Consider the following 14,474-nt stretch of genomic DNA (forward strand, 5'->3'; position numbering starts at 1 on the left):
GCATTCCGCCCTTTGGAGTGCCAGGGATCTTCGCTAGATTTGGTCGACGGCAAAGGGGATCTCGGCAGGACGGAGGTTTAAATGCGTCCCAACCGTTCTCGAACAGGTGTCACGGAGAATTAAATATTGCCTCTCACTGTATGCCTTGTCAAAAATAACGAGTCTCCAGTACAGCGTATCCGAAGAACTCGTGCTAGACCATTTGTTGATCCCTCATTGTATGCGTCTAGTGGACTGCACCGAAACAACGCTCCATCATGGCTGCTGTGCAGTCGCAGAAGATCCGCCGGTATGCGGACGACCTGTACCAGGACGCCCATGATGACATGTTCTCAAAGCCCCTGATTGAGACTATCGAGAAAGTGCTGCCACCAGGCGTAAGCCAAGAGGACTTTGATAAGGCCATTGCCGAGCTCACCGGACTTCTCGGGCAGAGTGCTGTCTTCACTGGCAGCAATTTGAAGGAATACGTCGATCCTTACGAGGTTCCAGAGGCGGATCCTGACCGTAAGGTACCTGGAGCTGCAGTATGGTACGGACCCCTATCTACGATTACTGTTTTATCATGCAAATCATTGACAGACTCGCAGCCCGTCTTCTGTAGAGGAGGTACAGGGCGTCCTCCAGATTTCAAACAAGTACAAGATTCCAGTATGGACCATTTCGAGGGGCAAGAACCTTGGGTGCGTATCAGAGAAGTTACCGAAAGGACGACAACAGCATATTAACAGCCAGTAGATATGGTGGACCCGCTCCTTGTGTGTCGGGCTCAGTTGTCCTTGATCTTCATCGGATGAATAAGATCATTGAAGTCAATGAAAAGTTTGCTTATGCTGTGGTAGAGCCGGGTGTTACGTTTGGGGATCTCTATGCATATATCGCTGAGAGGAAGCTCAAGGTTTGGCCAAGCACTGCCTCGCTCGGATGGGGTAGTGTTGTTGGAAACGTATGTTGCTATTTATCTCCTACTCTACTCCATGAAGTTTCGCTGACGGTTGGCTTAGACACTGGACCGGGGCATGGGATTCATCCCAACGGGTGTGCACCATGAACATATCTCAGGCCTCGAAGTAGTGCTTGCAGATGGTGATATCCTCCGAACCGGCCAATTCGCCATGACAACCTCGCCTACCGCGCACCTCACCAATCACAGCTTCGGTCCTTCTCTTGACGGCCTGTTCCTGCAAAGCAACCTCGGCATCGTGACCAAGATGGGCATTCACCTCACCCCACAGCCGCAGGCCTACATGGCTTGCTCCTTTGACATGCCTGAGCTCGATGACATCGAGGCCATCGTGGACACCTTTGGCGAGATGCGCCGGAATGGAACTCTGCCCCACATCGTTTACGTGTTCAGTATTGTCGAGTGGTCTTCCCTCGCCAAGACACGCAAAGAATGGTACGACGGCGAAGGACCTATCCCGGACTGGCGCCTGAAGGAGATGCAAAAAGAACTCGACACCGGATTCTGGACAGTAAAGTTCGGTCTCTACGGAGCCAAGGATATCCTGCTAGCCAACTACAACGAGATTGAGAAGGTAGTATCCGATCGCATGCCCAAAGGCAGACTCAGGAATGTGCTCTTTGCCGGCGAGGATAGGAAGCTCCTCGAGGCGACATCCGTACCCCAGCCGTATGGTGGAATGTTCGTGGGCGTTCCAAGCATGTTCAGTATCCCCATGACAAAGTTCTATAACAAGGACGAGACCGGTGTTGGCGCTCACGGTGCTTACTCGCCGCTCGTTCCCTTGGACGGCAAGACGGTACTGTCCTGGGTCAAGGCAGCCAAAAGCGTATATGAAGTCCACGGATTCGATCTCTTGTGTGACTTCTTCATGCATGAACGACACTGCGTGTTTGTATGCATGCTGTGCTTCGACAAGACAAACCCGGAGCAACGAGTCGGCTCCGATCAGATCTTCCAAGGTTTGTTCAAGGAGGGCACAGCGCGGGGATTTAGCAAGTATAGAGGTCATATCAGGGATATGGGTGAGTTTATTCCAAGCTTCCAATCAAGCTTAGGTGCATCAAAGCTAATTTCTTGTTAGACATGGTCGCGAACTTGTACGATTTCAATAACCATGCTTATCGCCGCTTTGTCGAGACGATCAAGGTTAGTACTTCGCCGAAAGAACTTCAGCTGTCATGATGTTAATATTGCCACAGAACTCTATCGACCCCAATGGAATTCTATCACCAGGGAAGATGGGTCTCTGGCCTCGTAGATACAGGGATAACGGGTGGGCGTTTAAGGGGGACACGCACGATTGAATTCGAAAAGGGTTACCTCAAAGCTCGGTTCGCCATACTACGCCTTGTATCACAGGTCTCTCGATGGGAAAAAAAATCAATCTTTTCAGATAGGCAGTAGGAATACTTGACACGAGTTCATGTGCCCGTTATGATAATGATGGGGCACTCTCCCGTATTATTACAGAGTTGACTCTTATATCAGCGCACCCTCCTTCAATCCTAGTATCCTTCCAACCATCTGCATTCGCAGTTTTTTAGATTCTATAAAACAACGTGTAAGAGAGGATTCCCTCCGACAGCTCGCTCTCACCTTGTTCAGGTTAGTTTATCTAAGGATAGCTACATATACGCGCCTCTATCTCACACCAGATCTAGTTCTCTTTGTTCAGTTGGTTAAATTTGTTCACCACTTGAAGAGTGGCATAGTATCCGAAGGGGAGCGCGACAAACCACAGTCCGAAGTTGATCGATGCAGTGGCAATCAAAGCCGTAGGTACGGCCTGCACACCGAATCCCACTGCCACACCGGCCGTCTCAATACCCCTCAGCAGAGAACTGTACCGGATCTGGTCGCCAGGTGAGTCGGAAAGGTTGCTTATGCACCAGTAGACATAGTTCTCGACCATGCCCAGACTGATACGTTCCAACATGTAGACTCCAAACCCCCTTCCGAAGGTCCTTTGGTCCCCCCAGTCCAGTGCAGGACGCGTGTGCCGGTATTCGTTCTGGATAATCACTGCCCAGATCCAAGTCGCGCTGTTGAGAGCGGCGATAAGGGCGTACGTCGCAATGGCACGCTTTTGGCGGCTCTTTGCCCATGGGATATCCACAAGGACACCAGCAAGCCAGGTGGCGATTGTCCCAACCACAGCAGACATGAAGCTTCCAAGAGCCCGGGAGCGAACAGTGAAGTATGTAGCCAAGTATGTACCGGGATAAGCCTGGATCCAGCCAAAGTACCAGAATAAAGGAGTCAACATGAGGATGGGTCTGCTCCGAATCAAGCGCCACATCTCGCGTCCCTCGAGGCGCCAGTTGATATTTCTAGGAGCTTCGATACGAGTTCCATCATCTCGCTGAACTTTCTCCGGGTTCGATAGTAGCAAACCTAGAGGGAAACCGAGGCACTGGATAGCGATGAAACCGAGATAGGTCTCATATCCGACCTTGCCGAGCTTATTGGCCGAGTGATTGATGCCCAGCGAGATGGCACCACCAATAATATTTCCAAAGTTGCGAAAGGTAAACCATGTAGCGATATAGCGGCCACGTTTGTGTTGTTCCGGGTAGCCTGTAGATATAGCACCCTCAACGCTCCAGAAGAAGCCCGCGCTGAGGCCACATGCCACGGCGCCAACGTAGACGAACCATGTCGTCCCCCAGCGGTTGTTGACATAAAGACCAGCCGCGTACAACGGGTACCCGATCGAGCCAATGGAAAGCGTCCATCGAAAACCGATGAGGTTGGTGAGCCAGGGGCCGGCGAAGCAAGTCACAGTCATGAACGCGTAGAGCAGCGCATTAGCAGCATTGACAAGGTTCGGACTTTGAGAGCCGCCGACGCCTAGGCCGTTCATGGCACTCCAGATTCCAGGGGCCGTAAAAGCACAACATCCGACAACGAGGATCTGAAAAAGCGTGTTTCGGAAGAACGGTATTCATCTGCGCTGAATGGCGGAGACTGCGTCGTCTTCTGGCCGGCTGGTCACTAACTCCCCATCACCGACAACGAGATGTTCTCGCTTGCTTTTCTCATCTGGTGCAGACATCTTGCCTTGACTTAAGGATGCAGTAATTGTTGAATGTTGGAGGTTGATAATGTCGAATGTTAGATGTGCACATATACTGCAGAACTTATAAACGACGCTTGCCAACCTACAGAGATTCGACGCTGCCGAAGCCTCGGAACCTCTCGTTATTGCCGGATTAGCACGCAATGGACTAATCTCCGATTTTAGGACTTTGATATTGAGAATCATGTTTAAAAGGAGCCAGACCGGTGTGGAGTACTAAATCCCACAAGCACATAATATGGCGAGCGTGTGACACAATCGACTTTGGGCCGCTAGAAACGTACGTGCCGCATTCATCCCTTGCCACTCCATACTATTTGTGGCTTTGGTGCTATCTATGCAAGTTAATCACACAAACCACATCGAGTAATTAATACAGACCGGACGTGCTAACGTCCATGACGCACTTTTAGCTCATAGAAGGCAATCTCTCGGTATTCGGCTGAATCTTCTGACTCGCTTCATGATAACCGGTCACTTATACCAGTTAACTGTCGTTTGAATCTTGAAGACACATTGCGAGTGAGTAAGATCCTCAGGACGATTCTGTCAATATTCTACTGCTCATAGCACTACCTATCTTGTTGCAGCTGCAAGGACCATGGCGACCTCTGTGCGACAACTTAACGTCCAGTCGCTGAAGCTCGATGGAGGCGCCCAATCCTCGCTCCCTATAGTCTTTGAATCATTCGATCTGCCAGCCGGCAACCAGCGTATCCTTGGACAGCCGCACCCAAAGAACAGCGTCATTCCTCTGGCGCTACGTCCAGTGACCCACGAAGACGCTCAGGTAGAGCTCGACTCAGTCGTGGCCACTATCAAAGCCCTTCAGGTCCAGGACGGCGAGCTGACCAAGAAGCTGGCCCGCCATGGCACGCTGTTGTTCCGCGACTTGCCCATCCGTGACGCGCACGATTTCAGCAAATTTGCTCACGCCTTCGGCTACCGGCCCCACGAGATTATCGGCATCGTCGTCGACAGACCCCTCCTAGCGCCAAACGTCGCGCCGGCCAACGAGGCGCCCAAGGAGGTCCTGATCTACAACCACAACGAGTCGCCGCAAGTACCCCACGCGCCTGAATACATCTTCTTCTACAGTCACGCGGCGCCGGAGAAGGGCGGGGAGACGCCGATTTCGTCGTCGCTCGAGCTTTTCCATCGCGCGCAGCAGGAAATTCCCGAGCTAATCGCCGAACTCGCTGAGAAGGGTGTTCTGAGTAGGGTGACGTACAAGTTTGACAAGCAGTACGCTGGCGGGTCGACGCTGAGGCAGGCTTTCGGCAAAGAGATACAAGATGGCGACGACGAGGGTACGAGACGGGCCAAGATTGAGGCACAGATCGCCCGCTACGGTCGGGGCAAGCACACAACCTGGGAATGGACCGACGATGGGATCATCTTGACGCACCGGCTTCCAGCTATCAGGACCCAGGCAGGTACGAATCTGCCCACATTGTTTACTGGATTAGCCGCCTATTATAAGACCGTCCAGGTCCAGGATGCAAGCTCGGATGTCCAAAAGGCGAGGCAGAAGGTCACGCAACAGCTCTATGGCGACGGCACTCCTATCCCGGAGGAGTACCTGGCCCATCTCGCCAGGATTACGGATGAGATCCGAGTCTTGCACAGATGGCAGCGGGGTGATGTGCTTGTCTATGATAATACCATCGCTCAGCATGGTAGGGAGCCGTGGGTGGGACAGCAGTCTGACCGCGTTGTGCTGGCTAGTCTCTGGGACGGGGAAAGTGTGCCAGGCGCCTACGGCTTTGGCGAATGGGCGCAGGTTGTCCAGGCTTTGGACGGCTGATTGGCTTCTTGAATGACAAGTAACGACAGTTAGGGTGAACAGGCTTGGCTGAGTGTGCTATGGACGGTAGTGTTTATACGCAACCTATCACATAATTGATGTTTTCGAGCTGTTGAGACATAACGATTCCTCTGCGATAGTTGAGCAAGTCTACAATGCATGCAGTGCCTCCCGAGAACATCGAAATCCCTACCAGAGGAATTTGTGTTTCGAACTGCTGAGTGATGAAAACTGGCAGGTGCTCGCCCCGAGTTGAAATGTAATTGGGAGCCTCCTTTGTATATTAAGCGAGTTTGTAGCCCCATACGATGTTTTGAGCTACAGCTTAGTGTGTCTTGTCATGTCGTACTCAGACGAGTGTTTCCTTGTGTCTTGCGTTACAGTAATCGGACCGAACATCCCGCATTCGTAGAAGTGATAACTTCATTGGCAGGAACTGACGCAGTATCTGTGATGCAATGTCTGTAAAGGTCGCTCAGTCAAGATTGCAAACACTAACACTAACCTCCATCCTCCACGTACGACCATAGATGGTAGAGAACTCGGGATCCCGTCCGCTCTCCCATAGTCTATAGATAAGCTGCCAATCGCCGGAGTAGTAGTTGGGTCGGTGACGACCAGCGAATGCCTGGTGTTGTACGTTTACTTTTGCATTTTTGGCATAATGATCAATTTTTCCCCACTAAATAACCCACTTCATTCCAACATTCCAGTCAGCACACCCACCACATGATTTGTGAGACAAGCTTCGTCACTCAGTCAGCGACTGTGGTACAGTTACATCTAATTACAGTGGCTCACAGAAGTTCCGTCACTCTGTCACTCTGTCAGCCACTGTCGTGCGATAACCGCGACCGTTGACTGAACTGATCCCCAGTTAGAGCTTAAGAAGCAATTTCAAGGAATCATTTCTTTCAGACGCCTCTATTTACCCATTTAAATTCTTTGACATTTCATTGTAATCCTCAGGGAGTAGAGAGGCAAGTTTGAGACCTTCTGAGGAGGCTGACCAGAGCACGACGCTTACACCCGATAAACAATCCGTTGTTAAGTGTCGCTGACGGTGTTGCAATTCCTGCTGCGGTGGAAGTCGTTGCTAGTGGTTGTACGAGGAACACAATCAGAAACGTTCTGCAGTACCATGAATACTATAACCCCTCCCAATTCGGCATTGTTGACACCAGATTTAGAGTACGCTCGCTCCGAGTCGCCTTCGTACCACAGCATGGGTAGGATCTATCTTCTAGGTATCGGTCAATAGAACCGTAGGCTAGTTGGATACCTTGTGTGCAATTGACCATAGTGTTATATAAAGACGTTTAACTTCTGTCCGTCAAGGGAAGTTTTCCATGACCATAGAGTCACTTCTCCTTGGCCCGGCTAACAACATATTACTTCTTTGACATCCCCCTTTCGCTTCTCACCATGCTTGCTCTGAGATATTCTGCCCACATGACATTCTTGGCAGCGTCCATGAGCTTGGTTTCGGCAATCTGCCCTGGCTATAACTTCGCCTTCTGGAATATAGGGAGTAAATGGTACTATGTCACTGATGGTATGCATGGGAGATCCACAAAACGGGGTTTCTCTGGAAATTTGTGAAGTCCCTGTGCTGATGAGCCAATAGTCAGCTGCAACCGCGTATTGACAGCCGTCTGTGACAATCCGTGCACTTGCGGTGTTTTCAGCTGCAGCCCTGATCCAGCTTATGTCAACGGTTTGACAATCGACGGCCTCTATTACAACTGCCGTGACGACCCCAATAAGGGTGTTTGCGATCCGCCCGGTGATCTCGTAGGGCAATCACCAGAATCCTGTGTATGTAGTTCTTTGGATGCAGAACTTGTGCAAATGATGGCTGACACTGGAACAGTGCCGTAATGACGGCCGGCGCAACTTTGCAGAAGGCCTCATTACCGAGCGCCATTTTGAAGCCATCAGTGCTACCAATGAGATCCTGGATCGACATATCGTGGAGTACGATGAGGCTGTCGTGAAAGGACGAAACCTGGGGATGCTGAGAGCTCGTCAACTCGTTGAAGTCGAAGAGTCTGTGAAGCGCGAGGCAGAGGTCGCCCAACTGGCCGAGTGAGACGCATGAGAAAGACAGCTCGAGGAAGTTGCTTTGACACAATCAAAGTATTTTCACGACGATTATCGTGACCATTTATCATGCAAGAGATAATTTCTCCAGTCTCATTGGATACACACCATCTCCAGGTCTTTCAATCGCGAAATTTCATTCTTGGAATATTTAGGAAATTCGGGTCCCATCTACTTCGCATTAAAGATATGATCTATGTACCCATGACTCTCGCAAAAGACAATGCCTGTGACTTTCCGAAAAGAAAATTGAAATGATCGGAAGATTCGGCAATAGTCTAGCCGCCTTGTGCTGAGGGCTCCTTGAAATGGCAAAGTAATAACTTACCATCAACCTCGGCAGGACGCATGAACCTCAGGCCTTGACAGCTTCCCAATTGGACAACGCGGATTGATATGGTAGAGAATTGAATAACCTATCATGTTATTTACATCCCGAAGATATTGGTGCAAGGGAGACAATCAACTGTTTCTTTCGTTCAACCGATCTTAGTTTACCCAAGGCGAGTCTTACACCAGGTCGTAATCTGAATTTAGGGGTCCATATCCATCCCCGGGATCTTCTCCACCCCTGTGCACTGTGTCAGCAATCATGATGATTAGATTGGGAATCGCAAATCGACTCACATCCATCGATATCCTCCCGGAAACTCTGCTGTATTGTACATTTCATTGCCTCTTGCGACGTTTGCATCTTGAGCTGACTGCACACTGCGCCGCGACACTTGGCGTCGAGGGCACGCTGAAGAGAATCTCCCTTCCAGCCAAACACGTAATCTCCGTGGTTTGAGTACCCCGTACTGGGAAAGATCAGTATTATTGATCAGCAGCGAGAATCGAGGAACGTACTTGTCATTGTTGCTCCAGCGAAAGGGTTGCGAACCGTCCGTAGGCCATAGCGCTTCATCATTGAAGGGTCGTGTCTAAGTATCCATAGTCAGCGGAGAAGAGCCAAGGAAGAAATGAATCGCAATACTTACATCCCACATTACCTCATACATAACCTGCGGGATTTTGACAGGGTGGGTTGCTGGACAGGGACCGCCGCTGTCGAATGTTCCGGAGGCGGGATACGCGACGTGACTCTCGTGGTCCGGGCTGTCCGTGTTCTTGCCGTCCCAGCAGGTGGGGAAAGTAATCACGGTGCGGATACCACCGGGGCAAGGAGTCTTGGGCAAAGACTGTGTATCTGGTGACGAGCACTCAATATTGGGGTTGTCTCCGGTTTTTGGCATGCACCGGTGGCACACCTTGGGGTCCTTGCTCTTCGATCGCAGAGCTGCATCTCCGACGAGCATTCGGAACCCTGGCTTGAAGGCCGTGACCTTGGTCTTGCCATCATATGGCGGGATATAGTAGACCGTGATGCCTCCGTTGGCTTTAAGACCCTGGCTCACGAACTGGTTCACGCGTTTGAAGGTTCCGTTGCGGGCTTGGAAGTAGAGGACTGCAGTCCAGTAGTTGGAGAAATCTTCCGCAAACGTGCAGCTTGTGCAGGTGGACTCAGAAGGAAGGTCGTGTGTAGCTGGGTCCATGGAAGCGTTGAACGAGTTACCTCCGACGATCTGGTGGAGATGGGGTGAAGGGATCGAGGCTGGGTTGACCAAAGGGTCGATGCGGTCAATGACCAACTGCGAGCAACTAAATCTCATCATCCCTTGGGCAACGCCATGCTCCACGAGCAGCGCCAAGGCGGTTATGGCTTTCAACTGCATTGTGACCGGAGTAGTTGCCAACGAGATTGCAAAGAAGCATGCAGCAGGGGGGGAGATCACTTGGGATTTCTGAGCTGATAAACTGTTAAATCCATAACCCTGTCGCTGCTTCTTTTGCACGCCGACGAGGACTGTTGATCTTGGCAGTTTAGCCTCAAATGACTTTATATTGACGATGGTGAGTTCTGAGTGGCAAGAAAATGCGGGGACGGGAACTGTTGCGGTCTCTCTGTTATTGCGGTTCATTTGAGCATCGGAAAGAACCGATAGTGCCGAAATCGGAGATACTGCAGTGTCACCTATGGTATGAAGTACCAGTATCTAAGGCTATTCACACCGTTATATATAGAAGGGATGGCTCCCACCTACTCAGACAGACAGTAGTACTAAGGAATTAAGTGGTATTACAGTATATTTTAATAGGTTATAAGCCTGAGATTCTATATAATATACTAAATAAGCTAAGTATTACTATATCTTTATAAGACTACTAATTTTATTAAGTATTTTACTTAATAAAGAGGCTTTTTATTATATTTCTAGATATTAATCTCTAAAAGATTATAGTAAGTAATATAGTCTAATAATATAAAGTATCTTCTTAAACTTAGAAGTAATAACTTTAATAAGTAGTTTTAAAGCTAGTACTTAAAATAGAAGAACTTAAATATATATTTCTTTATTATAGATATTAGTTATATATAAAATAGTTAGTTAAAATATTATTATATAAGATAATATTATTCTTATAATAGAGACTAAATATAGAGAAGAGATAGATATTAAAGAAGATTTAAGATTAAAGAAATATCTATATCTAAGATTAAAGTTTACTTCTTATCTATTATCTTAATCTAATATATTATAATATTAATTAGATACTATCTATAATAAAATAAATATTAATATATCTACTAATAATTATAAAGATACTTTAAAAGTATTAAAATAGGTAATAAAGATTAAAAAGCTAGTACTCTAAATATTTAGTATTAAGAATTATTTAAAGTTAATAAGTTAAGAGATCTATTAAATCTAATTAAAGATTATAATACTTTATCTTAATATTAAAAAAGTAGAAAACTTAATATCTATCTATCTAACTTATAAAAATATTTTAAATAATCTTATTATAAAATAGAAAGTAAAATAATAATAATATATTTATTTTCTCTAACTTATACTTAATAACTTATATATATAACTTTTTATAACTAAATAAATAGTTATTAAGATACTTACTTATATAAAGAAGAAGTATTTAATAAGTAGAATAAGTATCTTATAAAAGTATTATATAAAGTAGGATATATTAACTTTAAATAATATTAATTAAGTATAGGAACTATCTTAATAAATTAAAGAAATATAGAAGGGTTTATAAGTAATTAGTACTAAGTATATACTATCTAAGAGTATATTAATAATTAAGCTTATCTAAATACTTAATTATTACTTTAATATATAGAAGATAACCTTCTAGGTAGTATACTAAGAGAAGATATCTAATTTAAAGAGAGTAATATAGAGTACTTATATTAAAGAGATCTAATTAATTAGTAAGAATAATAGTAAAAAAAAGTTAGTAATATTTTTTATAATATATTAAGACTAGAAGTAAGAACTAATAATAACTTTACTTATTAAAGACTTCTATATAAAAGAAATTCTATACTATACCTACTATAAAAAGGACTATTATACTAAAGCTAATTATTAGATTCTTTATTTTAAGAAGTAGGAGGATAAGAAGAGTAGATCCTAAAGAGATAAATACTAAAGTTAAAACTAAAACTAAAGCTAGAGTATTGATATAAAAAGATAAATTAATAATAATAATAATACTAAAGATATTAAAGAAGAGTCTACTACTCTAGCTATAATACTCTATTAACTTATAGATATCTTAATATATATAGAATATTAATATATATTATTAAAAATAATTAACTATATATTATAATATCTTTAAATTCTTAACTTAAAGGTAGTATAATATATAATCTTTTATTATAATAACTTTATTAAGTTTTAGAAGGTCTAATAATAAATATAAGATATTAAAGATATAAAGATTAAAGTTACTAATATTAAGATTATCTTTAAAAAGATATAGTATAAAAAAGAGGAATTTAAGATCCTTCTTTAAAATATACTATTTATATTAAGGCTTAATATTAATCTTATCTTAATTATATAACTTCTTAATAATAGAGTAAGATTCTATATTAGTTAAGCTTATTAGAAGATCTAGAACTATAATACTTATCTCTTCTATAAGGTTTAATTTAATAATCTCTTTATACTATAGACTATTAACTTAATAATTTAGATTCTTATCTTATACTCTATAAGCCTAAAAATATATCTATAGTATAAATAAATAACTTATCTAGAAGATAATAACCTCTTTAAGCTAGAGAAGATAGTAAATAATATTAAGAATATATAAGAGTTCTATACCTATAAGGTCTATATTTTAAGTTAAATAGTTAAATTACTATATATAGGCATTCTATTAAAAGAGAAATATACTAATAATATTATTTATATTAATATAACTAGCCTCTATTATATTACTAATACTATTAAAGAGTGTTATTAGATTATAATAATTAATAGATACTCTTAATATAGTAGAACTTAATTAATCCTAGAGAGAAAGAATACTTAAAGGTATATTATTAAATTTATTAAGTATTTATAGTACTATAAACCTAATAGAAGATACTATAGGATAGTACACTTTAATAATATAAGAGAGTTTCTTAATAAAGACTTTAAGTAATAATATATAAAGTATAATATTTAAATCTATACTACTAATATAGAATAATATTAGTCTAATAATATTATAGAGGTCTTTAACTAATAGATTTAAGATAAGCTACTACTTATAATAATTAGTAGTAAAATTACTAAAAAATACTGGCTAAAGATATTTATAATAGTAAACTATCTTTAAAACTATAGCTCTTATAGAGTGCTAAATTATATACTAATAGTCTAATCTCTTAAATATCTAGGTTTTTAGGATAGTTATTTAATATTATCTTTCTTAATAAAGCTATAAGAAGCTATAGAAAAGAGTATTAAAATATATATTAATTAACTTTAAGAGTTACTTATATTACTAGCTTCTTATATCTAATAATAAGATTATTAAATTAAATAATATATATTTTAAAGCTAAGAATATACTAAGAATAATAACTTCTATAAAGAGATCCTCTATTAATATATAGATAGAGGTAGATAAAGATAAGTCTACTCTCTATTTAAAAGATAAAAGTATAGGATATCTAATACTAAATTAAATACTAATCAGACTGTTAATTACTTATTTAGGCCTAAAATCAGTCTTATAACCAGAATTATAGAACTAACTAATAGCTTAAAGATATCTAACTATTTTAAAATAGCTAAGAATAAAGTATACTTAATAGATAATAATAACTAATAACTAGGTTAAAGATAGAATTATTATCTTATTACTACTTAAAGAGTATTAGTATAAAATAATAAACTCTCTACTACCTAAGATTAGTAGTCAATCTTCTATTATTATAAATAATCAGTCTAATATCTTACTATTTCTAGAATTAAAGAGCTAATTATTAATAGTTACTCTTTTCTAATCTCTATTTAAAGCTCTATCTACTAATTAGAGATATCTAGAATAGAATAAGCTATTATTAGTATAGTAATAGATTAGTAATAATATATTAAGATAGTTAATATTAAGTAATCTTAATAAGATAGACAGCCTTATTAGATTAACTATTATAGTTTAAAGAGATCTAATCTAATCTTAAAACAAGCTAATAAATATCTATTATAATAATATTAATATATACTATAACTTCTAACTCTTATATTATAACTTAATACTTATAGTAATATTTAAGTAATAAGAGGAAATAAAACTAATTATAATCTTAAAGATAAAAAGTCTCTTCTACTAAAAATAATAGCTAAAGATAATAAAAGAAGAGTACTAATTATTAATTAAGAATAATATCTAGAAATTAATTAAGCTATTATAAGATATTAATATCCTATAAGAAAAATAGATCTATAAGCTAAAGAGGGGCCTAAATAATAAAATAATATACTAAAAAGTATAATAGATAATTAAAGGCTTTAAATAAATTAAGAAAGTTAACTACTTTAAGATCTTTATCTTAATAGTTAAATTAATAAGTTATAAGGCTCTCTTTATAATTATTACTACTAAAAATCTAGAGATTAAATAAATAGATATTAAAACTATATTTCTTTATAATATTATTAAAGAGATAATCTATATTAAATAATCTATTAAGTTTAATAATAGATTAGGCTAAGTCTATAGACTTTAGAAAATACTCTATAAGCTTAAGTAAGTATCTAGAATATAATTCTAGATCTTAATAGACTTTCTTAGTAGATAAGACTTTAAACTAATTAACTCTAACTATAGAGTCTTTACTTATAATAGAATCTTTATTACTATCTATATTAATAATCTACTTATTATAGATAAGAATAAGATAAAGATCTAAGAGCTTAAAGCTACTTTAAGTAATTACTTTAAGATATCTAATCTAAAAGTATATTAATACTATCTTAGAATTTAGATCTATTAAAATAAAGTAAAGTATATTATCTATCTTAATTAATAAGACTATATTAATAAGATTCTTTAAATATTTAAAATAGATTATTATATATTAGTAAGAGTATCTATAATAGACTAACTTTATCTAATACTAAATAGTTAGAAGTATCTAGTAATAGATTATAAGTAATATTAATTAGTAG

General features: G+C 40.7%; 5 protein-coding genes across 5 annotated transcripts; 3 read left to right on the forward strand and 2 right to left on the reverse strand.

The window, feature by feature from the left end:
• Nucleotides 1-257: 257 nt before the first annotated feature.
• E0L32_004090 (uncharacterized protein) lies at nucleotides 258-2,271 on the forward strand (the record flags this gene model as incomplete). Its single annotated transcript, XM_031138463.1, has 6 exons — nucleotides 258-532; nucleotides 591-683; nucleotides 739-946; nucleotides 1,005-1,989; nucleotides 2,049-2,113; nucleotides 2,167-2,271. 6 exons carry the CDS (start codon nucleotides 258-260, stop codon nucleotides 2,269-2,271), a joined length of 1,731 nt encoding a protein of 576 aa, XP_030997806.1.
• A 353-nt stretch (nucleotides 2,272-2,624) lies between these two features.
• E0L32_004091 (uncharacterized protein) lies at nucleotides 2,625-3,830 on the reverse strand (the record flags this gene model as incomplete). Its single annotated transcript, XM_031138464.1, has 1 exon — nucleotides 2,625-3,830. One exon carries the CDS (start codon nucleotides 3,828-3,830, stop codon nucleotides 2,625-2,627), a length of 1,206 nt encoding a protein of 401 aa, XP_030997807.1.
• Nucleotides 3,831-4,647: 817 nt separating this feature from the next.
• On the forward strand, nucleotides 4,648-5,853 carry E0L32_004092 (uncharacterized protein; the record flags this gene model as incomplete). Its single annotated transcript, XM_031138465.1, has 1 exon — nucleotides 4,648-5,853. One exon carries the CDS (start codon nucleotides 4,648-4,650, stop codon nucleotides 5,851-5,853), a length of 1,206 nt encoding a protein of 401 aa, XP_030997808.1.
• Nucleotides 5,854-7,278: 1,425 nt separating this feature from the next.
• Nucleotides 7,279-7,945, forward strand: E0L32_004093 (uncharacterized protein; the record flags this gene model as incomplete). Its single annotated transcript, XM_031138466.1, has 3 exons — nucleotides 7,279-7,408; nucleotides 7,481-7,671; nucleotides 7,727-7,945. The coding sequence occupies 3 exons, from the start codon at nucleotides 7,279-7,281 to the stop codon at nucleotides 7,943-7,945; spliced, it is 540 nt and encodes a 179-aa protein (XP_030997809.1).
• Nucleotides 7,946-8,489: 544 nt separating this feature from the next.
• On the reverse strand, nucleotides 8,490-9,671 carry E0L32_004094 (uncharacterized protein; the record flags this gene model as incomplete). Its single annotated transcript, XM_031138467.1, has 4 exons — nucleotides 8,490-8,527; nucleotides 8,584-8,756; nucleotides 8,806-8,879; nucleotides 8,937-9,671. 4 exons carry the CDS (start codon nucleotides 9,669-9,671, stop codon nucleotides 8,490-8,492), a joined length of 1,020 nt encoding a protein of 339 aa, XP_030997810.1.
• Between the last annotated feature and the right edge of the window lie 4,803 nt (nucleotides 9,672-14,474).

This window comes from Thyridium curvatum, assembly GCF_004353045.1.
Source record: "Thyridium curvatum strain D216 chromosome Unknown NODE_19_length_512963_cov_79.951035, whole genome shotgun sequence".
NCBI lineage: Eukaryota > Fungi > Ascomycota > Sordariomycetes > Thyridiales > Thyridiaceae > Thyridium > Thyridium curvatum.